The sequence below is a fragment of the Pseudorca crassidens genome, chromosome 17, assembly GCF_039906515.1.
Source record: "Pseudorca crassidens isolate mPseCra1 chromosome 17, mPseCra1.hap1, whole genome shotgun sequence".
Classification (NCBI taxonomy): domain Eukaryota; kingdom Metazoa; phylum Chordata; class Mammalia; order Artiodactyla; family Delphinidae; genus Pseudorca; species Pseudorca crassidens.
The window spans coordinates 42,686,264-42,713,104 of record NC_090312.1 but is presented as its reverse complement, the minus strand read 5'-3'; the positions used below and the strand labels follow the sequence as shown (position 1 = coordinate 42,713,104).

The 26,841-nt window shown below is 45.5% G+C and overlaps 2 protein-coding genes across 4 annotated transcripts in view; both read right to left on the bottom strand.

The window, feature by feature from the left end:
- CDH17 (cadherin 17) overlaps positions 1-10,666 on the bottom strand; it is a 137,513-nt gene extending 126,847 nt beyond the window's left edge. Inside the window, exon 1 of the mRNA XM_067711769.1 lies at positions 10,344-10,666. The gene's annotated coding sequence lies outside the window, so the exon portion shown is untranslated. The remainder of the gene's footprint in view (positions 1-10,343) is intronic.
- Positions 10,667-12,924: 2,258 nt separating this feature from the next.
- On the bottom strand, positions 12,925-25,199 carry GEM (GTP binding protein overexpressed in skeletal muscle). Of its 3 annotated transcripts, none has more exons than XM_067711766.1 (5): positions 25,040-25,199; positions 23,246-23,648; positions 16,795-16,871; positions 15,802-16,006; positions 12,925-14,304 (listed from the first exon to the last, which is right to left on the bottom strand). In XM_067711766.1, exons 2-5 carry the CDS (start codon positions 23,637-23,639, stop codon positions 14,027-14,029), a joined length of 954 nt encoding a protein of 317 aa, XP_067567867.1. In that variant the 5' UTR covers positions 23,640-23,648; positions 25,040-25,199; the 3' UTR covers positions 12,925-14,026. The 3 variants fall into 3 exon arrangements, with proteins under 3 accessions (XP_067567867.1, XP_067567869.1, XP_067567868.1); XM_067711768.1 differs by having other exon boundaries at positions 23,309-23,648; XM_067711767.1 differs by lacking the exon at positions 25,040-25,199 and adding an exon at positions 23,841-24,178.
- Positions 25,200-26,841: the final 1,642 nt, after the last annotated feature.

Genomic DNA, 26,841 nt, shown 5'->3' with positions numbered 1-26,841 from the left:
CTGAGCTGAGGGGGTTACTGCAGTCCTGCTGGACAGCCATTCATTTCTCAAACACCAGGATTTGTGAAACAATAGAAATACGGATGTCTGCATGGAATTTGGAGAAGCAGGAAGAAGAGGCGCTGGCAACAAAATAAAAAGGCACCCATTCTGACCATTCTGAAAGTCACAAAGGATCCCCAGATTAATGGCGGATTCACAACTGTGCCCTGGGGAAGACAAGCCATGCCCGTGAACACAGGCCCCTGTCCATCCCCCACATTGATCTGCTTCCTATCACTTCAAGCCCACAGCCTGTCAGACATCAAGACTTAGCAAACCAGGCACCTGGTCAAGGTCCTGCCAGGCCACAATAGCGAGACTCTCTTCTCTCTGTTCACAGGGATTTCAAATACAGCTCTACAGAGGTGAGTCATGGCAGATTCAATGAGGATATGGAAATTGAACCATATTGGTTGTATGTTGCTACTTTAGAAGCATGCTGTCCATTTTTGGAAACTAGGAGACCAATTATGGCATCTCAGAAGACTGAGCTTTTTCCACCGCCAGGAGTCTTGTCAGGCTTTTGTCTCCAGATCTAGGCCAGTGCCCATAAAGTATGGTCAGAAGACCTGCTGAATCAGACTCTCCTGGGAGTTTATTCTGGGTCCCACCGCTCTGGAACTGAATCAGAACCTCTGGGGACAGAGCCCTGGGATCTTCAAAAGTCCCAGGAGACTGAAATTTGATTACTGGGCTGCACTCCCCTTACCCCAAGTGCTGGATCACTAAATGCCAGAGGAGGAGGAGACGGAGGTGTTCATGCTCTGAAGTAAGAAAGAGAAATGACTCAGTGTCAAGTGGGATTGGAATCCCAGATCCTGGGGAGGGGAGGGGGCTTCTGCAGGTCTACCCCAGCATTCCACTGTGCCACTCCACACACAAGAGGACTTGAGTTTGGGTTTGGCTTCATGGGTGCCTGCAAAAGCCAATGCTAAGAGATTTGGGAAGCCACACTGAGAGCCCCATGCCGAGTATGAGGTCGGGGTGAAGAGCACTGTGGTGGGGGCATCTCAGGAGCCCACCTACAGCGTCAGTGCCCAATACATGGGGGATCAACACGTAGTGGAGGTACTGTGTATCAGAAAGCAGAACAGTGATGAAGATAACCATTCCCTAGAGACCAGCTGTTTGGGTCTTGAATAAGTCCCATAGTATCATGAATAAGCCAAAGGAGTGGTGGTCTCCCAAAAAAGACCAGCCCTGCTGAGAAAGTACTGAACTAAGATTTAATTTTATTTAAAAAAATAAAGAAACGTATCATTTCTCACATCTCAGTGTCACAGAGAAACGTATTTCCATCCCATAGATGATACGTACACCAAAAAAAATTTGTGAACTGTTTTTCTGCTTGGCTTATGTGAAGTCATCATTAAATCTGTGAGTTTATGAAAGAGGATTACTTGAATCTGACCCCTAGCTTCCCAGCACGAACTTGGGAAGTCCAGACCCACTTCAGCTCAGTGCTTGGATGTATGTGACATGAATGTGTCCTTGCTCTTTATGTAAGCTGTGTCTAATTTACCCACTGAAGAAAAGAGTCAACCTGGATTGAACTGGCTATTGTACAAGTACAGAGCTATTTTTACTAGCATATGAGAGCATTTCCCAAAACATGTTCTATGGAACATCAATCCTGTAAGATGCACTTAAGAGTATCTTAGACAAATAAATATGGGAAACATTCCATATTCTATTCCTGCCTACTTGAGATTCACAATGTATTCATTATCAGTCAACTTCTGAGAAAGTTTTCAGTGAGGTAAAGTAGCAAGTATTTATTGTTTGGCCTAGCCAGTACCCCTTCCCGCTTCCTTTTGTAACCGCATTCTGGTTTTCCTTTGGGGAATCACTCCCTCTCTCCCTTCCACCCACCCAAACCCTGCATTTCATCTGGGCTTGTTTGTTGAGATAATTCAGTAACAATGCTGCCTCATCCTCAATACACACACACACACACACACACACACACACACACACACACACTTCCACTTACAGGCCTCCCAGCCAAATATGACACACACAAGATTTTTGGAGCTAAGTCTCTCATATCACAGCATCATTAGAAACAGTCCATGAGTTCCTGTTACTAAGATTCCTAAATCATTGCCATATTCTGTACTTCCAGAGATTTTACCATTCAGAGCTTCCCTTAATTCCTATGAACTATCTAGAATTATACCAATAATCAGCCTATCTCGGTTTCAGTTGCTTGCAACCAATGAATTCTAGATGATGCAAGAAGCCTATTTCTCACATGCAAAAATATATATATATATATGAAGTTGTACCCTTACCTTATACCACATACAAAACTTAACTCAAAATAGATCCAAGACCCAAACATAAGAGTTAAAACTATAAAACTCTTAGAAGAAAACATGGAAGAAAAGTTTCATAACATTGGATTCCGCAAGGATTTTGAAACCAAAGGCAGTCATCAGAACTCTTAAACCATAACTTGCTTAATAAATAATATCCTGTAACCTGCCTTCACTGATCAAGCTCACCTTAACTGTTCTTGCAAATTGCATACCCTCCAAGCTTCATGGAGCTTCGACAATATATCACAAGACTCCTTTAACTGTCCCCTATAGATAATGCCTCTGATGTATGGTTCTCAACAGTAACAGCTGTTGAAGTTGTTTTTCAGGAACATGGAGCTAGTCTTGCCCAGATCAAACCGATTTTGATGACCAGCCATCCAGTTGGGACTGCGTGAGTGTTTGATGGATGACTTTTGATGTTAGAGGGCCCCAAACTCCACCCTTAGATCATGCTAATGCTGCCATTTCCTGAACGTGCATCCCATGAAGAAGCATGTAACTCAGATACGCCACAGAACACCAGTTACTTTACCTTTTTCTTGCCTCCAATCATCTTTCCCCATTCCTCAGACCACCTCACTTCCTTACACCATAAATATCCCAAGGCCCTCACCTTTGGGGAGGTGGATTTGAGACTTGTTCTCCCATCTCCTCACTTGGCTGCCTTGTGAATAAACCCTTTCTCTGCTGCAAACCTCTCTATTTCAGCATTTGGCTGGCTGCATGTCAGGCAAATGAAACTGGCTTGGTAACAATTTCTTGGATATGACACCAAAAGCACAGGCGACGAAAGAAAAAATACTTAAATTGGACTTCATCAAAATTTAAAATGTTTGTGCATCAAAGGACACTATAAGCAAAGTAAAAAGACAACCCATGGAATGGGAGAAGATATTTGCAAATCATATGTCTAACAAGGGATTAATACCCAGAATATATAAAGAACTCCCACAGCCCCACAACAACAAAAAAACCCAATAAAAAATCAGCAAAGGGGCTTCCCTGGTGGCGCAGTGGTTGAGAGTCCGCCTGCCGATGCAGGGAACACGGGTTCGTGCCCCAGTCCGGGAAGATCCCACATGCCACAGAGTGGCTGGGCCCGTGAGCCATGGCCACTGAGCCTGCGCGTCCAGAGCCTGTGCTCCGCAACGGGAGAGGCCACAGTGGTGAGAGGCCCGCGTACCACAAAAAAAAAAAAAAAAAAAAAAAAAATCAGCAAAGGACTTGAATAGACATTCCTCCAAAGACAGTATATAAGTGGCCAGTAAGAACATGAAAAGACACTCAACATCACTAATCATTAGGGAAATGCAAATCAAAACCACATTGATATATTGCTTCATATCCAGTAGGATGACTGTTATCAAAAAAAAAAAAAAACAGAATATAGGAAGTGTTGGGAAGAATGTGGAGAAATCAGAACACTTGTACATTCATTGCTGGTGGGAATGTAAAATGGTGCAGCCGCTGTGGAAAATGGTATAGAGATTCCTCAAAAAATTAAAAATAGAAATCCTAAAAGATTGAGCAATTCCATTTCTGGGTATATTCTCAAAAGAATTGAAAACAGAGACTCTAACAGATACTTGTACACCCATGTTCATGACGGTATTTTTCATTATAATCAAAAGGTACAAGCAATCCAAGTGTCTTGATAGATGAATGGATAAAAAAATGTGGAATACATTTGTGGATACATTCAGTGGAATATTATTCAGCCTTAAAAATGAATGTGAATCTGACACATGCTGCAGTGTGAGTGAATCCTGAAAACCTTATGCTAAGTGAAACAAGCCAGTCACAAAATGACGAATACTATGTGATTCCACTTATCCGAGGCACCTGGAATAATCAAATTCATAGAGACAGAAAGCAGAATGGTGGTTGCCAGGAGCTTGGGGGAAGGGGAATGGATGTTAGTGTTTAATGGATAATTGGGAAAGATAAAAAAGTTCTGGAGATGAATAGCAGTGATGGTTACACAACAATATGAATGTGCTTAATGCCACTGAAATCTACACTTAAAAGTGGGTAGAATGGTAAATGGTCTGTATATTTTACTACAATATTTTTAAATGAAGCCTATTTTACTTTCTATAGCTTAATTTTCCCTGAATACATCTGACCGTGGAATTCTCCCTTTTCACCGTAACTCACTTGAATATCACAGAGTGCAAGGGACCAGAGATCACACTATGGGAAACGCTGGCATGTGGCGTGGAAGCTGGACCTTCAAGGATAAAACCCCGCATTGCAGTAGGGCAAGAATCTCACCTAACATGAGGAAGAGACACATCGGGCCAGGCATCTAGGGAGGGAAGATGCCTGTATCTCACTCAGTAAACTAGGATTAAGACGGAAAACACTAAACAGCAGGGAGCAGAGGAGGTATCTGCTTCTCCGGAGCTTGATGTCAAGATATCTAGGCGGTAGTTCCTGAGTCTGGGAACTTAGGGAATCCTCTTTTGGAGGATCGGAAGCTTGGAAACAAGAAATCCAGGCAAGAGGGCTGAGACAATATGCCCCCCACATACATCCTCAGGGACTGTGAGCTAATTCCCTCCGCCTCTGCTTACATGCAGAACACAGGCTACTTAGCAACCTCAGAACTTACTAAAGGCTTTTTGAAATTTTTAGCCTGTTCTCAGCTGCTAAGGGGAACTCTTTTGGCAGAGAGTTTGGTCCACCTTTTGGGCAGGGCATTCAGGCTGGATTACCCATCAGAATTGTACTGAACGCCCAATGGGAAAATGAGAATTTACAATAACAGAGTAGGACAGTCTCTTGTTAGACAGCCCCTCCCTACTTCCAGGCTTCCCTCCTAAGACTAGTCTCTGAAGGCTCTTGGTTTTTGTTTGAATAAAGAAAATAATTAAAATCACTAAAAACTTTCATCATGTGTCAGGAGCTGCACTTTTTATGCACTTTCCCACTATTCCCTGCGAAAACCTGAGAAGTAGATAATCTTAATTCATTTACTCAATTTCTTGCTTCAGATGACAAAACTGAGCCTGAGAAAGATTGTTACTTGCCCAAGTTACCGAGCTGGGAACAGGTGGAGCCAGGATTCAAACCCAGGCAGATGGACTCAGAACCCAGCTTCCTCTCGGTTCATCTCATCTTTTCAGCCACCCTCTCACACGGCTGCACAGTCTGCATCTTCCTTCTCATAAAGGGGGTGGATTCCATGTGTCCACTTCTGTCTTCTTCCCTATACTCACAGTTAGAACCCGAAGCACCTAGGAAACCCTAGGGTTTCGATTATCTGTTGGGTGGAACACTGTTCCACCTAAAAGCGGGTAAATGGACAAGGTCACTATCAATCTGATTGTTTTTACGAGTCAATCGTCCTCATCTTCCACACCTAAAATAGCATTTCTCATTTCCCAGTCTGTACAGAGACTCTCAAAGACACAATAAAGAAAATCAAATTACAAGTTCTCTCCTTTTGCTGCCAGAAGAGATAGCATTGGCATTTCCCCAACTGCTAATGTTTTTTAACTGGCTTTAGATATTCCAAGGGACAGTGATCAAGGCCAGTCCAATATGTCAGCAAAGTAGGTGAGTGTCTACACCGGGGGTGGGCAATCCGCTGTGGGTGGGCACCGAGAGACCCACCTACTCTGGAAGATCTTCTCCACGTGCCAGTCAGACTGACACCAGTGATTTTCCCTCAAACACTGTTGAAGCCATGGATGGGCAAACAAGCCCTAAGGCCACCTCATACGTGCAAAGCACTTTAATAACCCTGTAGAGATTTGAAGACCTTTTAGAGATTGCAAAGCACTTTTACTTATCTCATTCCGTCATCTTAAAAACACTGAGGTTGGTATCATTTTTCTTATTTTATGTAAGGATTTTGAGGCTCCCTAATAATTAGCAAAGCCAGGACCTGTATCTATGTCTTTCAACTAAGGTGGCAGGGCGGTTACTCTTGCGGAAAGAGCATTGAACTGGGATCAGGAACCCTGAGTGCTGGCCCAACTGCGTCACTGAGAAAATCGCACTTATCGGGGTCTCATTTTCTCTCTGTGCAAAAAGGAGGCCCTCTGCCATCCTAGGCCGTCTCAAGCTCTAACCTGGAGTCATCCTTTGGAGGCAAAAGGTCTGCGTGTACTGCCGTGGGACCAAGAGAGCTCAGTAAACATTCGTGTCCAGAGTTTGGCTAAGCTACTCTGCTCCAGGGTATTGCTGCCTCTGCACCCATTTTATTTGGCCAAGTGACCTGTGGGAGGCCTTAAACTGGCACGGCCCCCCTCATGCAAGTGCATGCCCTAGATAGCCCACAGAGTCATAAGCAAACGTAAGTCCCTGATGTGGCTTTCCCAGTAGCCCCGTGAGCACAGTCTCCCCGCAGCCATTAGATAAGACCGCCGTGGAGCTTACCAAAACTCCCGCTCTTTTGTTTGAATTGACCCATCCAGCCTTGCCCCAAGAACCCCAGAGCCCTCCATCCTGGAATCTTAATAAAGGCGTGTGTGCAGGTCCAGCCACTCTGTCTGCACCCTGCCTGGACCTCCCTGTGTGGCCCCTCAAGGCACGCTGTGCTTCCTCCAGGACCTGTGAGTAATAAACTTCTCTATTTCACTTCGTCTTGTGGTCCGTTGTTGACTGAGGTTCACCATCCAGCACTCTGTGCTGCATTAACAAATGTTAAGTTAGCAAAGTCATAACAATTTGCTACCACCATCCTTATGGACAGCATCGTCTTGGCCACGTCTCCGGTAATGCATGCAGGACAGTTAAAATGTGCCCTCCTGCAATGCTGGGTGAAGGTGCACGTGGGACGACCACCCAGCTGCCGGCCTGCTTCCCCAGGTGGCACATTCACAGTGTGGCAGGTCTTGTCTGAAAGACCTCTGGAGGTCCTGTTTTCACTTATTGTTTCCACCTCAGCTCAGAATTCCTTTTGCCCAGTCATTCCCCAAATAATCCAAGTTCCTCACAGTGCTGTTTCCAAATACTGTAACACATTATGGCCAGCCACCAGCTCCATCTTACAATCAAACAGATGAATCACAGGCAATTTCCTTTGGATTTTTTTTTAATAGGATTTTCACTTCTACCTCATTGCCTTGTCCAACCTGATGCTTACAAAAAAAAGAAAGTACTGCTTTCAAGTATATCTGTGTTTTTGTTTGGTTTTTGTTTTTTAATTAATTATTTATTTATTTTTGGCTGTGTTGGGTCTTCATTTCTGTGCAAGGGCTTTCTCTAGTTGTGGCAAGAGGGGGCCACTCTTCATCGCGGCATGCGGACCTCTCACTGTCGCGGCCTCTCTTGTGGCGGAGCACAGAGCTCCGGACGCGCAGGCTCAGTAGTTGTGGCTCACGGGCCCAGTTGCTCCGCGGCATGTGGGATCCTCCCAGACCAGGGCCCGAACCCGTGTTCCCTGCATTGGCAGGCAGATTCTCAACCACTGCGCCACCAGGGAAGCCCCTGACTGTGGTTTTTAATCAAATAAAAGCTAAACGACTATCGAATTGCAGGCCTCACAGCTCTTTGCCTTGCCCGTTTTCTGATATTCACAACATGCTTTGTGTCTTTGTGTCTGTGGTAGTCCTGATAAGGTACCTTTTGCCAATATTCACGTGAGGGGTATAGTTCCCTCATCAGATATTTATTTTAAAACATCTGTCATCGGTATTACAATTATGGTTTCTCTTCAAATGAGGCTGCTGTAAATGTGTGCGTGTGTGTACATATACATGCATATATAGGTAGGAAGGTATGTGTATGTGTATGTATGTAGCTAAAATTACAAATACCCTACAAGAAAGTGCCCTTCAAAACTGTTTCAAATTACCCACAAGGCAGCCAGATTTCTGCAAGTCAAACAACGACCGTGAAGCCTCTGGGTGATGCTAGATCGAGTACATCTCAGGCCGCCTGAATTTCCATGTTTCCGAAAGCCTGACAGGAAGAGGTCGCTTCTCTACTTCGGAGCAAGTGGTTAAAAACACCAGCACCACAAAAGATGCAGATTCACTTTTGTCTCCACTTATTTGACCACGATCTCAGCAAACTTAAGTTACAAATCATCTTGAGTTTCTGAAAGGGCACACACCTCATAAATACTCAGTTTCCTTGATAGATGCTGAAGTAAGTAAGACCACTGACAGCAGCAGCATTTTGGGAATATACTGGAAAGTGGAGCAAGATGAGAGTCTAGGTGACTTTTTTTGTTTGTTTTTTTCGGTACGCGGGCCTCTCACTGTTGTGGCCTCTCCCGTTGCGGAAAACAGGCTCCGGACGCGCAGGCTCAGCGGCCATGGCTCACGGGCCCAGCCGCTCCGTGGCATGTGGGATCTTCCCGGACCGGGGCACGCACCCGCGTCCCCTGCATCGGCAGGCGGACTCTCAACCACTGCGCCACCAGGGAAGCCCTCTAGTTGACTTTTGAAATTATTCTACTTGCAGTGCTCTACTCCCTTAGCTGTGAGCCCTCTCCTTCCCTCCTCTGCCCCTCAACACACACACATACACTTACGCACCGGCACACGTACACACACACACACGCACACCCATGCAGAGTCACGTGCGTGTGCAACGGCACTCCTCAAGCCCTTGGTTTCCATCCTTCTCCCTAGTCACATGACAGGGCAAGCAGGTGTATAATATTTACTTCCTCAGAGCTTCAGGAGTTAAACTGGACCATTACTGATGGTCTCGGGTCTCTTGTACTGTGGCTGTTTCCTAGGCAGTCACAAAGTCAGAATCCTCCCCCTTACTCCGGTATAATCTTGTAACCCAGGGCCTCAGCTGACAGCTGGGCCCGCCCCGTTCTTCTATCTTTCTCTCTCTCTCATTTGCATTGCTGTCTGGCTATTTAGGTATCAGGCCTGACCGCGTTGGGAGCACTCCTTGTACAAAACTTTGAACCCTGACAGATATGTGTACTCGTAAATCCAAGGGACACATCGATGCTTCTCCTGCTGGACGGCTTCCTTCCCTCTGCCCAGGGCACAGTACTCGGTACGCTAGGCCAGGTGTTCCTGAGGCTTCCTCACAGTCTCCTTGCGGGGAGGGGATGGTCTTGTGCCTCTTGGTTCCTGCCAGGTCAGCTTTCCTGGGGCACGTACTGAAGCGGCGCCACTCATCTGTCACACCCTATTTGTCAATATTCAAAAACTGCATTGCCTTCTGAACTAAGTCCAAACTTCTCAGCCTGAAAAATTGACGTAGTCTATGACTGCTCCCCTCTTATCTTCCTGGTTAGTCACTCTCGTGCTTTACATTTAATCCTCGTGATAATCCTTTGAGATGGGTATTATCCTTGTTTTTCAGATGAAGAAATCGAGGCTTATAGAGGCTAAGTTGCCCTAAATAACCCAGTGTATTTCATTTCCTAGGGTTACTGATGTTACCATAAACTTGGTATTCTCTTGCAGTTCTGGAGGCTAAAAATCTAAAATCATGACGTCAGCAGAGCCATAATTCCTCAGAATGCTTTAGGGGAGAATCCTTCCTTCCCTCTGCAGCTTCTGGTTGTGCCAGACGTTGCTTGGTGTTGCTTGCTTGCAATTGCATCACTCCAATCCCTGCTTTCATCTTCATGTGGCCTTCGTCCCTACGTGTCTCTTCTGTGTCCAAATCTGTCTCCCTCTCTTTTCTCTTATAAAGGCATCACTCATTGGATTTAGGGCCCACCACAAATCCAGAATGATTTCATCTCAAGATCCTTAACTAAGTACCCTACAAAGACTCTATTTCCAAATAAGTTCACATTTTGAGGTAGACCTGCATTTTGGGGGAGCACAATTCAACCCACTACACCTAACAAGTAAGAATGTGAAAACTCCAAGCCTCACATATTTAACCATTTACATAACCACCTTCCAGGAAGCTCCTGGTCAAATTGGACTTCTTTTATTTTTCTCAACAGATTTTTCTCTTTCCTGCCTCTCTGCCCCTGCTTATGTTATTTTCTTTACATAGGCCAACTTCTCCGTTTTTCTTTCTTTTAACCAATCTTACCTGTGGAAATCTTGTGTAGTCTTCAAGATGAAGCTCAATGCCACTTCCTCCAAGAAGCATTCCAGGATTGCACCAGCCAAGAAAGGAATTCTTTTTCCCGTCTAAGCTCCAACCACCTTACTTCACATGCCTCCATGGCCCCTTCTTATCTTCTATGTCATATTCTAGTTATTTGTGCAGTTGTCCTCATTCACACCATGCCCCCCTCCCACCAATATGTCATAACTGTATCATAAGCTTCTTAAAGGCGAGACTGCCGTCTCCCACCGTGTATTCTCCACAGCACCTTTGCACAAGCAGGCACTGCATGGATTTTGCCAAGTGATTTTATTTGCCTTGTTCCCTGTATTGAGTAGTTCATGTACTGAGCGAAAATGTAGGATGCTTAAAATCCAACTTTTCTCCAGTGCTCCTAATTCATTTCCCAAAATGGAATTTTTAAAAATAGCCCAATTTGGGCTTTCCTGGTGGCGCAGTGGTTGAGGGTCCGCCTGCCGATGCAGGGGACGCGGGTTCGTGCCCCAGTCTGAGAAGATCCCACATGCCGCGGAGCGGCTGGGCCCGTGAGCCATGGCCGCTGAGCCTGCGCGTCCGGAGCCTGTGCTCCGCAACGGGAGAGGCCACAGCAGTGAGAGGCCTGCATAGCGCAAAAAAAAAAAAAAAAAAAAAAAAAAAATAGCCCAATTTACTTTTCCACACTGAATCCAATCATTTTAATAATATTTTTCTTTCATTTGAATTTTATCTAATGGCAGCAAATCTAGCGCCTTCGAGGTATAATCCTCCCACAGTTCATTTTCTTCCTATCTCTAATGCCACCTTCTTTGGCTTTATGGGACAGTCAACTTTACTCTGAGGACCAGGACAATGTCTTAGTCATCACTATATTCCCGGCACCTGATGGTGCCTGGGTGCCCAGTAAAATCTAAAGGAGGTGTGAAGGCGAGGATGCTGCGCTGGAGAAGTCGTGGGAGTTCTCTTGGGGCGAGAACTTTTGTCGGTCTCACGTTATTCTCACCACAACACTGTGAAGTAGGTGATATTGTCATCCCCACATCACAGATGGGAAAACTGAGGCTGAGAGGATAAGCAAGTTCCTCCTGGTCACACATCCACAGTGATGAAACCAGATTGAAAAGCTGTGGGATATATGTGTACTGTGTTTGCTGTATGTGTATGTTATATGTGTGTGCTGTGTAGAGGGGTGTGTGTGTGTGGTGTGTGTGGGGATGGTCCATGAGGATGAAAAGAGCTGTGTGTATAGGAAATGGTTTTGGATACTAGAAGATGCAAATGAGTTCCATCTGGACCCCAGTCCTAGCCCAGACATTTCACATCTGAACTAGTATCCCCCTGGACTTGTTTGCTATAAAATGTCCTGTCAACCTCGTGGGGCCACTGAGAGGAACCATTCAAGAAGAAACACTATAAGAAGCTTCAATATATGCAAAGCACTGTATTGCAGAGAGTAAAGAAATGAAAAGGAAAAGACATAGTGGCCCCTGATTTTGAGTTTCCAGACATATAAAACTAACTAACTGATGCAGAATGGAAGATATGTGACAATGAAAACTGCCGTCTCTCGAGCTCTTTACGGTATGGCAGACTGAAAGACATCCATCTCACAACCTTCCAAGGTAGGTATTATTAGCAACCCCATTTGCAGATGAGAAACTAATAGTCAAGAAGCTTTAAACTTTAACTACTCCAAAGACACACATGTCAAATGGCCCAGCCAGGATTCATCCCAGGCCCGTATAACCTGAAGCTTTACTCTTATCACCTCCCTGTACTGGTTCCTCGACCAATTCAAAGATGCAAAGTGCAGAGCTGGGAACCTTTGCTCCCAACTTGGAAAAAGGAGGAGAAAGGGCCAACAAAATAGAGCAGAGACACCTTGTAAAACTGCGTCACTTTGGGCAATATGCAAGATCCCTTGATTGTCACTACTAGTGTATGTCTGATTACAAACTCAGAAAGATAGGGAGTTGAGAGCGCGTGCTGGTGGGGGGGGGGGCACAGGTGTGAATGGGGAACAGCAGGAAGTCCTACCCTTGAAGCAGAAGGGCTACACAGCACCACTGGAAAGCAGCCACGTGTTAATGTCCAGTTGTAAAAATGTCAGGGAGGAGAATTTGGTTAAAAGCCTTGCCTGGCTAGAGCTCAGGCTGAAAATCACCAGTTTCCTTTTGCTCCTCCCTAATCCTTTATAATTTCCTCTAATGCTTTACTCAAGCTTAGGACCATGAGCCTTTGGGGAGCAAAGCCAAGCCCATCTGTTGAGTCAGGAATTTGCCAGACCAAAGTAAAGGTCAATCTTGCTTTTACTATAACTTGGCATTTACATGACCTCAAATACTTGCTAACTGTATCAGCCGAAAATCACTTTGCATTATTGTGAATCACATGTCAAAGGAGAGATGTCAGGGATACTCTTTAAAACAGATGATGACTGGGCTCTTGCCAATGAAGAGAAGAAATAAAATAATAGGTAAGTTTCTTTATAATGTGCTTGCTCTAGAAGCTACATCAAAATGATCGTCATCATCTTGAGTCGGGAGGAAAAACATTTCGGAATGTCTTTTTTTTCAAAGATTTTATTTATTTTATTATAAGACATATAGGTAAAAACTTGAATATTCTGAAAAAGATAGAAAATGGTAATAAAATGGGCATTTTTCTTATTAAGAAACATGTTCATAAATATGCTTTATCAAATGTTAAAATGGTTGTTATTTTGCAAAATAATAATAAATAGAGCAGAGCTGTGGCATAAAAGGGTCAACCCAAAATGCTGGAAGTATTTATGTTTTGTGTTTTATAAAACTGCAGACCTTCGATTATATTTAAAAATTTGGTATTTTGCACTCCAGGTTCTCAATAATTTAGATTTTAAAAATATCTTTTTATGATGGCCCTATGATTTTGAAAATAATGCAACATAAAATGTGGTTTGACTAAATAGAATTTGATTAAAATAATTTTCCTTTAAATAACAAATTATAAGACAACAGTAGTAAAGATATAATTTTTGAACCCATTAGTGGTACACGTAGCAGTTCCCAATCCTATACACTTCTGGATCCCTGACTGTGGGCACTGAACAAAGATTGTTTACTAAGCTTTAGTTTCCAGCAAGTCCATCGTTTCTTTTCACAGCTTCATGGAGCAATAACAGTGAAGATCGTGATGAACCCAGTTCCGCAACCCTAGCTCCACAAATATAAGGTACAGAGAAAGAAGTTCTCCCTCCTTTGAAAAATTCCTTCGATGGCTTTCCTATATTTGTCTATGACCCACTGATCGGCCTCAAATTCACATAACAGAACACCAGGCAAAATTTTAATAATGAAAAATTCTTGTCTAGGCATTATTTTGTAGGCTTCAATTCTCTACTAGCCAAAGGAGAGAGGAAACACATGTGAACACCAACCATGTCCCCTAATGAGTCTTGGGTGTTCAAGCAGCAAAGGTCAGGCTTTTCCTGTAAATAAATACTGAGTCTTCACAAAGCTCTTTCATTTCTCATGCATTTTGCTGCCCATCAGCCTAGCACGTTAGTTCCCAGCTAATAACGGGGGAAGCCACATCTAACAATACTTAAGAATCCAATCTAATATAGATTACGGGTCCCAATGGCCTTCAGTGATGTCCACTGGGGGACATTGGATGACTCCGGGTGCCTAGAGCACAGAGAGGTCATGGCAGGATTTGGACTTGAGCTTGAAGGCCATGTTCTTGTTGTTTTTGGCCACGATCTTGCCCCAGAAGCGCCTGGCTTTCCTGGGGATGCTCTCTCTCCTCTTCTGGTAGGCCAGCCGCCGCTCATTTTTCTCCTTGCTGTCCCGCCGGAGGCGGACCTGCCTCACAATGCCTTCAAACAGCTCCTTGACGTTGTGCTGGACAGCTGCAGAGGTCTCGATGAACTTGCAGTCGAACACCACAGCACACGCTCTCCCTTCTGGTGGGGAAAGGAGGGGAGAAGAAAGTCAGGGGGGCTGCAGAATATGACCCTACACACAGAAAGCCAAGCTGGATGAGTCCTAATTTTAAATGGTCCTCTAGGGAACTCTAAGTCAGTCATATATGCGATGGATACAAGAGGCCACTGGGACACATGTCCTCCCAGGGCTTAAATAGAAGGAAAGACTCTCACACGAAGGTTCCTGGAAACAGGAGAGATGGGCTTTAGATCTGGCCCACCAAATTCACTGTGTGAAACTCCAATTTCGTCAAATATCGGAATATTAATTAGTCAAAGCCATAGCCTAAATTGATTCCCATAAGGAACTGGGTTGAATACTTTATAAACATTTTTTTAATGTTTACAACAATCTTTAAGAATACATTATCCCTTTCAGATAGGTGATGAGACTGGAGGGGAGAGAGGTGGTCCTTTAAAAACTTGAGACAGTTCACATAGCCTGTAAGTGACAGGTGTGAATCCAGGCCTGCTTCACTCTCAAGTTCATGTTCTTTACTCTTTCTCCTGAGTCAGTTTCCTGAATTGAAAATAAGAATCTGACTATTTGACTTTCCTCTCTGAAAAAAAATTTTTTAAGCTTTGACGAGATATTTTGAAAAAAAAATTGGAGAATTTCACACAGTACAATACAATTACGGCAATCTATCCAAACAAGCTTTTCTGAAAGTCTCATTTTCGAATGTTCTATTGTGTTCAATGACCAGGTGTCCAAGTTTTGGTTTGGAAAAAAATGACTACTGTAGACGGTCATTTCCTAAGAGTAAGACATTCCCAAGCTGGTTGGGTCTATTAAGTATTCAACAGGGTTCTTTTCTCCTAGGTGGAGCCTGGCAATGCAGTATTTTATTTTTTTACCATCGTACCAAATCTGTATTAGGCCAATAAAATTTTAAGGGCCCCCAAAGGCACTTGGGTGCCAACTCAACAAACAGGAATTATCCCTGAACCAAGTACGACAAAAGATACGTGACACCATCAGACTGATGCCTTAACTGAAACTTAGGAAGCAAAGGCTAAGGGCTGGGAGGGTGTTTCTCGGGTCTACAGGAACCAGAGGCAACCAGAGTGGAATTCTTAATCTCAGTGAGACTCTCACAGTGCCCCTAAATCAAAGTTCCCGTCCTTCTTGCTTGAAGATGCTACTTTCACTTCCCAGGACTCTTGAGATCTCCCTGGAGAGTAGAAAGGACAAGGAGCAAAGGCTGGGGACTGCCAGTAAACCCCTGAGCATGACCTCTTCCCTAAAGGAATTCCAGGGAAAGCCTTGGGGATAGGGAGATGGGAATCCTGCTGGTAGAACAGATGATCTGCTGGGAACAGGGGCACCTTAGAGAGTATACATAAAGCTCCATGTGGCATTTTAATAAGTCCCTGGTTCCAACTTCATGAAAGAGGAAGGAAAGAACAACTGTTGGAAGGAAAATGCAGGTGACCCAGAGGCAGTTTCTATGGTATTGGCACCACTCCTCTCACCTGATACAGACACTTCCCGGCACCGCACCAGGTCACTTTTATTGCCAACCAGAATTATAGGAATGTCCTCTGTCTGCCGGGCCCTGCGGAGCTGGATTCGAAGCTCAGATGCCTTCTCAAAGCTAGCTCGGTCCGTGATGGAGTAGACAATCAGGTAGGCATCCCCGACTTGCATGCAGTGGTCTTGGAGCCACTCATTCTCCCCCTGATAAAATGAGATCTCCCATGAGCTCAGACTTGCCTGGTAAATGAGGTGTTAGTTTGAAAGAGACAATGTGTTTATCCTAAAGTACCCTTGCTGATATGAGAAAGGAAGAAAACTTATTCCAACTCTCCAAAAGGCATCAGTCTTCCATGCCTACAAGATGTCTGTGGCTGTAAAGACTCCTAGCTCAGACAGCACTGATGCCAAAAAGTTTTACTTTATGATTCCTCCTACAGCTTGAGTTGATAAATTATACAAAGAGTCTGCCAAACAATATTTCCAATTTTATTTAAACTACCAAAAATGAGTCCTTCCTGGCTTCCATAAAACTCTTTTGCCCCTAAGTGACAAAATGAAGAATCCTTTTGTTAGCATAGGAGGGTTCTTAATAAACAGAAGGTCTAGCAAATGGGCTCAGAAACCCCAAACCTTTAAAAAACCAATGTTGAAAACTAGTAGTGGGAGTGTCAGCTTCATATAATATGTTTTTACGTAGTTTAAAATTATCATCCATACTTACTGGCGCTTTCCCTAAAACAAACACACTTTTTTGTATTCTTGAATAGAACTAAAGGCAAATCACTGCAACTTGCTTGTTATTCAGATCTCATTTATGAAAGACTTGTTCCTTAGAACAGTTTCATTCTCCAGAAGTAAATGCTTTTAATCAAGAAAATGAGTCCACCTCATCTGCAACATCAAAAAGGGCAATGTCACCCTTGCCCCAAACAGCCTGTTGGAAGGCAGGCCCTGAAAGGAATTTACAGAGAGCTACACGCTCTGCATACCTTATTTTCCCACATGTCCAGGAGTATAATTGTTGCACTTTCCCCATCAACAATCAGTGTTCGCTCATATGTATCTTCTGGAAAAGAAAGAACAGTGATCCTGGAGGCAGGCAAATAGGCAACACTTTTCTGTAAAAGGGTGTAGAAAATTATGCCAGAAAATAAACTTACTACATATGCAATTAATTATGTAAATATACAGAGTAAACTGTGTAAATATTCACACAGGCAAATTATTTTTTTAATCACCTTCAACAACATTCTATGTATATTCCTCCAGTATTCTGCTTAGTAATAAGGAGAACACCTACATCTTCTGAATGTGTATACCTAAATGCTTGAAATGAAAGGCATTTGTTTTCATCATTTCTATACCTTTTATGTAGTAAAGCCATTCAGGAGAATAAACTCACTTTACTGCTTTTGACTCAGAGTCCACGGACGGTGCCGTGAGAAACCCTAACTGCCCAGCAGAACTGTAAACCCAGCTCATAAGCCTTCCATGGAAACCCACTGCACCTTTCAGTGGGGTGATTACTGAACATTCACTGGCCATTTCAGGAGCTTTCAGCTCAGAGACATTTCTCCTCTTTTGAGATGTGCAAGAAAAAAATCTTGAAACTAGCCCTGCTTTGGCGAAGTTTTCTTCGTTAAAAAAAAAAATACAGTTCCCTAGGAATAAACAGCCTTGTTTTTCCATCTTAAGTAGAACAGAAGTGCAGTCTCCAGCTCTACTTAGTAATGGAAACCTTCCCCCCTGCACTTGAGCCCAGATGGAATGCAAGCGAAGGGTGAATGCAGTACAAAGGGCCAGAGCAGCTCCATCCCAGAAAAATCAGTGGGAGTGGGGAGAGGGGGGATTAACTGAGTTAACTGGGATTTTTGCAAGAGAGATTCCCACCAATCCCACACAACTGAACCCATACCCACTCTATTTTCACAATGAGGTTTCCTGTTTTGAATTTTATCATGTGAGAATTATGATCTTCATAATGATTTTTTGCCATTTTTCTTGCTGTTCCTTTTGCCTGGAATCTGTTCTCTCAAATATCGAAACACTTGTTCCCTCAGCTCCTTCTGAGGGATGTGTTCCCTGACCATCTAGTTAGAATTCCATCGCCTCTCTGCTATCAATAATCCTTACTCCCTTCCTTGTTTCATTTTTCTTCATTGTGCTGACTGCCACCTAACATGAATCCATTTAACTTATTTTATTATTTTCTGTCCCTCTTGCCTTCCAGAATGTTAAGGCAGAGACTTGCATCTATGCCGTTTACTGCTATTTCCCCCAGCACCCAGGACAGCGCCTGGTAGGTTGCAGGTGCTCAGTAAATACTTATCAAATGAATGAATAAATGATAAATATAGCATTGTGGCTTGTGAGCACAAGCAAACCTGAATTCAAATCTGGGTGCCATCTCTTATTAACTGTTTGGCTCAGGACTGCTTACTTAAGTTCTCTGAGCCTCAGTTTCTTCATATGTGAAATGGGATTGATAACAGTATCCACACCTCAGGGCTGTGACAGCTACATATATTAAGCCTGGGCACAAAGTAGGAATGCAATAAGTGTTAGCTGTTATCATCACTTCTTCAGATGGAGGAAGTTGGCTCCTGCCATACTTGCCATTCCCTGCCATAGGTAAATCCTAGCTTAAGAGCCCTGCATTGTAGGAACCAGGGCACTTCCTGTTTCATAATAGTGAGGGGTTTATAAAAAGCAATGCTCCTGGTTCAATGTTTCTTCCTCTAAGAATTAGAGTCAGGAGAGGGAAAGAAAAGAAAATATGGACAAATGAGAATAAAATTAGCCAGGAATGGCTCTTTCTGTCAGTTTTCCCATCTCTTTAGGTGTCATTCTTCTAAATGATGTTAACAGTTTCCCACTGGGGGATTTTAAATCTATTATTCCCATCATGTCTGCCATCTACAATATGTATCATGAATGGGATCGCAGTGGAATGCCTAATTTGGCTTACTAGAGGTCCTCATGACCTCAACAGGCAACTTTATACAACCAAGTGCAAATCATCAAAGTTTGAGCAGCACAGATGGGGGTAGGGGGCGGGGGAGCTGACTGCCCCTTACCACCTCAGAGTTTTTCTCTTTTCTCTGAAAGACCTCCCTGCACTCAGAAAACTCAAAAAAGCGCTTTCTCTGCCCTCAGCTCATCACTCACCACGCAACAGTAGGCACAAGAGATTCATTTCAATCCTTAGTAGTTCAGACAGAAACATACTGTATTCCAATAGCTAAGGGGAAAAGCAAACTCAAACTTTCTCTTGGCTTACGTGGTACCAGAAGAAATCTAGAGAAAAAGTGGACTAAAGATTCCAGCTGCAAAAATAAGGCCAAACTGCTTTTCTGTTCTGGAAAGTTCCTGACAGGATCATTCTGACTGGACTTACCTCTGCCTGAAAGTCATTGTGCCGGAAACCCAAAAGCCTAAAGCAATACACCTCCGCCCTGCTTTGTGCATATGCCCTGCACCTGGGCTTATGTATCACCTCTGGCCACATGCCCCAAGGATTTCTCACTCAAAGCATCCTGCTTGAGAGCCTTCTGCGACCAGGAGAGGACCTGCTTGCAACCAAAGCTCTATTTTCTCTTCCTCTCTTAGTCCCCACCTTTCAGCCTTTTCAAGGGTTAACTGGGTGAGAAGAGGGGAAATAAAAGAATATAAAATTCTGGAAGAGTCCTTTGAAATTTGCTCTGGGTGAAGGTGTATGGAGAAAGGGTTAAGGCCTATTGGCTTATAAGGCTTTTCAGTAACCTGGTCTGGGGAGTCCTCATTCTTCCGGTCCTCTCCATGAAAGCCAGGGGTGTGTTCTCACACCCTGCGTAGCAAGAGAGATCATCCTGAGGTGTGGGATGGAGTTTGTTGTCTGCAGCCATCTTCCCTGGACTAGCGCATCCCGATTTGTCTCTCTGCATCTGACCCCCACTGTGCCTGGAGGACCATCCTGCTCGAGACTGGCTCAAGCGCTGTGTGTGAACCTGCCCAAGAGTTCTCTTACCCGCTAGAAACGGCTAAGGCAGCCCCTCGAAAGTTCAGAGGCTCCGGCAACCCTCTCCCCTCAAAACTCTCAACTGGGGCTTCCCTGGTGGCGCAGTGGTTGAGAGTCCGCCTGCCGATGCAGGGGACGCGGGTTCGTGCCCCGGTCCGGGAGGGTCCCGCATGCCGCTGAACGGCTGGGCCCGTGAGCCGTGGCCGCTGCGCCTGCGCGTCCGGAGCCTGTGCTCCGCGGCAGGAGGGGCCACAGCGGTGAGAGGCCCGCGTACCGCAAAAAAAAAAAAACTCTCAACTGCTTTCAGCTTTCAGAGCGCAGAGGATCCCAACGAACCCTAAAGGAACTCCTGCTTAGGAATACTGCCCTATCCTCTAGTGGCTCACGTCTCCTCTGCACATATCACGGGGCCCCAGCCAAGAGGGACCAAAGTGGATGAAAGGTCCAGTTGTGGAAGATAAGCCCAAGGAAAGGAACCAACAGATTCAGAATCAGCTCTCACTAATGTTCGTTCACTCGGTACTTACTATGTGCCAGGCACCTGTTATCCTCTTAATACACTTTGAATAGTTATTGTCTCTATTTTACTAATAAGGACGCTTAAGGAGGGTAAGTTTCTTGTCTCCAGGGCACCTAGCTAAGTCAGTGTCAAAACTGGGGTCCAAACTCACATCATCAGGCTACGAGTCCGGTGCTCTCTCCTGTACTCCCTGTGCACACGTGCAATGCCTTCCACCTACCTCAGGGCTTCCAAAACCTAGTGGTCCTTAGGGTCCAGCTCAGAGACCACCACTTGCATGAACCCTTTTCTGATTTTCACAGCCAGAAGTAATATTTATTTTCTCCTCTGAATTCCCACAGCACTGCCCTTGTACCTCTTTGAAGACACTTATCCCATCCTATCGATTTATAGCTGATCTCTACTGCATATACTGTAAGCATCTTTAAGGAAGAAGCCCCGTGACTCTTTGTATGTCCTCAGCGTGTCCCATCAAGCTCCACGGTATAGGTTCAGTAACTGTTTAGGGATGAATGGGTGGATGGATGAATGAATGAACGGCATTAAGCGTGCACAGAGAGTCATAAGATTATTGCAATATAATCTTAACAACATCCATCTTTATTTGGAGAAATGATGATGAGAGTATTGTGTAGTTTTTTTCTTATGGTTAATGCTGAAAAAAGAACGATGCAGTGAAATGCCGTGGAAAACCCTCTCCTTGGGAAACATAAAAGCCAACTAGTGATTCCAATAGCCACCTATACGTAAGGGCTGTAACCCTAGACAGTATAAATTTAGTTACTCAAATAGGACACATTAGGTAGGATGAGTCAGCTGAGAAGCTTCTTGTTGCCCAAGTTTCCCTCTTTGAGGAGATAAGGAAAGGATTCTACCAACTGCCCCCTCTCCCTATTAAACAAAGAAGCTTCCCAGATACCGAAGCCTGCCTTCTCAAGTTTCAGGGATGGGTCAATCTTCTTAATACTCTATGCCTATGGGGATACTGCCCTCTGGATAGATACCACTGCACTCTAATAGACAAACATTTTTGAAAGTCTGTTATCCACTAACTGTTTCAATTCCTCCCTCCTAAAGAAACAAACAAAAACTCTTGGTTGGTCTCTCCTTTATATCAGTCTCCAAAGCACTTTATTGTTACTTCTTAAGGTATTCATATAATTTTATCCTGCTCTGAATTATAGCCACTGACACTTAGCTCCTTCCTAAGAGGGTACGTATGGTGCACCTCGTTCATCACTGGGTACCCCAGAGCCTAGCATGCAGCCAGGCATGTGGTCGGTACCCAGCCCAACGTGCTACAGTATGTAACAACATTTGGATGCTAAATCCAGGGGCTGCCGAGTACAGCGAAAGAACACAGGATTTAGGTTCAACCACAACTAGTTTTGAATCCTGTCCAGACCATGGACTAGCTTTTTCAACCTGGAAAAGTCACTTGACTTCATAAGCTTCCATTTCTTCACCTGTAAAATAGGGATATTAATACCAAGTTGGTTCAATTTTCGTTTAAGTATTATCAAAATACTGTGGGAAGTACTGAGCACAGTGCCTGGCACATAGCAAGTTCCCTATCAATGACAGAAGGAGAACACCACCAAACTAACATTATAAAATCCTGAGTTCTAATTCCAGCTGTCCCAGTGGGTGATTCTAGGAAAGTCCCTAAGACTCAGTTTACCCATATGAGTACAGGAATAATGTCAGGACCAAAATAAACAGTAGCAAATATAAGGCTCCCAACAAAATGCATGTCACACTGCAAATGCGCATTCTAGACTGTAGTTCCTCCTCCCTTTCTCCTATAGTGACGCTCACCCACAGGCTTTTACATCCAAAGAGATACTGACCCTCTTTCTCCCTTGAAATACGGTTTAGCTATCGTCCCTGAGATTTCAGGAGTGAGGAGAGAAATCAATGTTCCATCAGTGAGTCATCATTTAAAGCCAGTTCGGAGCTGCCTTATGAAGCAGTGAACTCCCGGACAATGGAAGAATAAACATTTAGTAGAAATGGGCTGACAGTAGTGAGGAAGGAGTAGGATTTCTGTGCATGAAGTAGAGGGCAGAACCGAGTCATCGCTAAGACATCTTCCTACTCCGGAAGTCTGTGATTCAGCTGTGAGTTGCAGCTGAGCGTAGAGACAGACATGGTCTGTCTCTACGCTCAGCCGAGAACTGGAAGGCTCTTCCTTCATTTCTGCAGCTGCAAACAGGGACACACAGCGACCCTGGCATTGTCTAAGACAGGAGCCGTGGCTGAAAGACACTGTATGAAAACCATCGACTATTAGGATCCTCATCTTACTTCCCAGAATGTAGTGCTATGCTTTACACATATTTGAGGAATATGTGAATTTTTGAGACTGTGTCACCTCAAATTAGTTTTGGAAATCAAGGCTTAAATAATAAATATTTTAAATGAGATAGTACAGGGAAAGTTGTCTCGAAAAACTGTAAGACTCTATACAAATGTATGTATCATCATTGTTGTATTTCACTATTTTTTTTAAATGTGCTATTTAAAATACAGATTTTAAATGATTTTATACCCTCAAAAGCCTCTAATATTGCAATAAACAAACTAGTGAATTCATCCTAACAGTTTTTCAAATCGGTTTGGTTTTAGGTGTCACCATGGAAAAAGGCTGTGCCTACACTCAGTTCTTGAAAGGTCCAGGCCAGAAATGGCAAAAGCCAGAGGTGGGATCCTGACCCTCTGGCTCTGCCCTCTATAATCTGTCTCCCCAGTCCCTTTAGAGCTGGAATCTAAGAAATTCCCTTTCTGGCCCAGGTTCTATCTACGAGCATTTTCATTTTCTTGTCCCAGGGGCTTATGCCAGTGCTTCTGTGGGGACTCAGCTCCTGAGCCAGAGCCAAGAATGCATAAACGCAGTTCCCAGCTCTGCAGATAAATGATCCACCTACTCGCTCTTTCTCCTGGACCACTGCTGACCACAGAAGCCCGCTGGGGCTGGTCCACCTACCTCCCAACATTTCGCAGTCACTGTCCATGCTGTCATGCACGCCTGCAAAGATGCTGGCCAGAGTGGACTTGCCCACCCCCTGCTCCCCTATGAGAACCACCCGGTAGTAGGTGTTCCCCGACTCGGAGGAGATGACTGAGTCCGTGGAGTCGGAGGACCAGCTCCGGCGGCAGTGGTCCTCGGGGGCAGCAGAGTGACGGTTGCGCTGGCTGTACTGGTGGGGCTCTTTCTGGACCATCAGATGCCTGCCATCGGCTGGGATGCTCCAGCGCTGCTGCTGCGGCTGCATGCCCACAGTGCCCTGGCGCATGGTGACATTATTCAGAGTCATCGTTGGGTCCTAGAGAGCAAAGCAGCCAAGGTGTTAGCATTAGGAAGCATGAGTGAGAGCTCAGGGGGCTTAAACCAGTCATCAGTGATGTTCTATTACATGAGGTAAGACACAAGTAACCCTAACACAAGGAACACCAATGAAGCCGTCAACAGGCTTTCAACCGAACACACACACACACACACACACACACACTGTTACCAGCTCCTCAGGCAGATTGTCACTTGCAAAGAGGAAAAAATGCCATTAATATCCCCCACTGCCCTGGGGCTTCCTCCATCGGCAAGGAAGCCTGGGGATTCCCCACTCAGAGCTGGCACAGAGGCAGCCAGAAGGAACCAACAGCCTCCAGACATGGCTTGAAAAGCAACAAGTTAATGCAGCTGGGGACCAGCTGGCCAGATTAGCTGCTCTTGTCTAAACATGGCTCTTAATTGCACCAGCACCCAGTGGGCCTCAGTGGGAAACACGTGACAATGACATCACTCCCCCTGGCTGGACTGGACAAGAGATTATTGGAACTTCCATGTTTAGTAAAGTTGCCCGGATGCTCCCCAGCTGCCTGAATTAGCTATTATTTGGGGGGGGGGGTGGGGGGGAAGAATTTGTTTGAGGTTTATGCCTCAGCTCTGCCCTCCTGTCCACGGATATCACATTTAAAACATCCCAGCCCCATGCCTTGTCTTTCTGGCAGGGAAACGACCCGCTCAGGTTCAGACCTGTCAAATTCGCAGAGAAAATGCTTCACTCTTATTAAACCATGTCCGCTTCAAGAGTTCTTTAATTCAACTCAGATTTCCACCTTTCTGAGAGTCAAAGACTCTCCCCAAAGACATTCAACAACTTCGCTACAACTTTCCCTTTCCCCAGGGAAAGTTGCACGGAGGTCCCCCTTGCACGGAGGTCTGTACTCCCAGGCTCCTTGAGATAAAGTAGAAGCCTTCTTATTTGAATCAGCAAGATCCACTCGGGAGAGCGAGAAATGCGCAGACACTCCCCTTCCCACGCTCACCCCCACTCTCCACACCCCAACCCGTCGATGACCCTAAGCACGACCCTGACCGCGATGATCAGCCGGGTTTTTTAATCTCACGAGCAGCGCCCCCGTTGGCCGACTTGAATTCAAACAACCAGAGCCTGACGGCTGCCCTCTGACCACAGCCTGTAGGAGGAGGTGGCCCTCTTCCTGAACTGAAGCAAGGAACCTGCTGATGACAGATGGCATCCTTTGCACCTTAAACTTTGCCCCCAACCTGGAAAACCACAGTGCGGACAGCACGTTCCGAAGGCTCTTTTCTCAACTTAGAAAGTTCTGCGGGCTGGGAACGCCCATCCCTTCCCCAACCAGCCCCCCACCCCTCTCCAGAGTCGGGAGGGCCCCCGCGGGCCGCCTGGCTTACTTGGGCGTCCGAGGGTCGGTGAGCGCTGTGATGCTGGGGCCGCCGAGCGCAAGGGTGCTCGCGCGTTGCCGCCGTCTGTGCCTCCGCCGGAGCCCGCCGCCCGCAGCCGCCGCGGCCCCGCGGTTTATACCGGCCCGGCCGACCAGCGCCGGGGCTTTTCCGTGACGTCAGCGCCCCCGCCGGGAGGGGCCGGCTGTGCAGCAAACCCGGACTTGCAGCCACTTCACCTAATCAGTTACTCGCCATCATGTGACCCCACTCTCCCCTTTTAAAAAATAACGACAGTTCAATCCCGGGCTCCTTTATTTTGTTTTGTTTTGTTTTATTTTGACCAGGTGGACACAGGAAGATGAGAAAATACACTAAGTGCCACATAATTGCGCTTCCCAGGAAAACACTTGCTAGCTGTCCGGATAAAGGATGGAGGAAGGGGCAGGTTTGAATTGGAAACCCAGTTTCGCCAGAAAACAAAACAGGGATCCGCCGGGCGCGCGTGGAGACTTAGCCCTTCGGATGGGGCTGCAGCCACCTTGAGCGGTCACGGCTTGTGTTAGCCGCATCTTCTGCAAGGAAAACAGCCTCTTCTGCTCCTTCTCCTTTCTCCCTGGAAGAGGGATGGAGGGGAGCCCCACACTGCTCTGTTTCCCTTCTCTGACAGGGACCCAGAGAGAAGGGGCCAGAGGAAGTTGAGGAAAGGGGACAAGACCTTGAAAAGGTCTTGAAAAACAACCTAATTAAGGATCCAAGCAGATTGTGCTAAATGTTGCCGGCGCTCCCGCTCTGGACCGGGATGCAGAGGCTCCTCAATCAGGGAATTCAATCAGCGTCGCGTTCGGCAGCATCTCTGTACCAGGCTCCCTGGCATGGCTGGGCCTGGTCTTGGAGCCAGTTCTCCACCCATGGGAGGAGCCCTGAGCCAGAAATGGGGCCCAAGTCCCCCGAATGAGTCCTGTGAGTAAAGGGCACAGGGTAGTAATACAATAGCAACTTCTACTACCATTTACTGAGTACCTCTGAGTCCCTATACTCAGTAGGAACTGTTAGGCCTCTGCAGTACCTCGAACTTTACTACAATTTGGCAAGGTGGGTATAGTGCCACTCCCATTCCATGGAGGAGAAAAATGACAACATAGCCAGAGAGCTTGCCCAAGGTCACACAGCTCGGATAAGTGGCAGCGTCAGGATTCAAAGCCTGGCTTGCCCAGCTGAAGGGATTCAGTGACTTCTTTCTGGGCACATGGGCATTTCCCAGACACTGTGTTTGCAGATGACACTGGCCTTTCTAATGCATCCATCCATCCACTTTTCCAGCCAGCTTCTTCTCTGGGTTGGCTGGTGGCTCTGGAAAACAAGCCAGAGGCACCAGCATCTATTCGAGTGGCCGGACTCTGCTGTGAATAGGGCCCATGTTCCGTTATCCTGCAGCACTTATCTGCTCTGGGGATTATCCAAGTGACCAGCTGCTGAGACATGCCAGGCCCCAAGCTGGCAAAGGTGAAATCCACAGAGGAATGAAAACTTAGAGATCTCTCAGTCCTACGTGCCCTGGCCTCCCCCAACCTCCTACTTATTTTATATGTGAGGAAGCTGATACCCGGAGGAGTGACTACCACTCAGTTAGTAATTAGCAGAGCTGGAACCAGAACCTGGGTGTCATAATTTCCTGGATGGTTTCCATCATTTCCATCGAGTTTTCCTTCTGGGCTTAACCAGGAGGGGATGGCTACAGATGTGGGGAAAGGAGAAGAGCGGGGGGTCAGGGAGGGACAGAGAGAGAGAGAAGGCGGGAAGGACACCATCCA

Bases quoted from the DNA above. Each gene is read 5' to 3' on its own strand.
- GEM (XM_067711766.1), bottom strand. From the start codon at position 23,639: ATGACTCTGAATAATGTCACCATGCGCCAGGGCACTGTGGGCATGCAG. The intron at 16,872-23,245 runs GTGGATCATTTA...TTTCTTTTCCAG, and splicing joins CCAGGAGAAAGAGCGAGTAG to AAGATACATATGAGCGAACA. The intron at 14,305-15,801 runs GTGAGAGGAGTG...TTTCCCCACCAG, and splicing joins CCGGGAAGTGTCTGTATCAG to AAGGGAGAGCGTGTGCTGTG.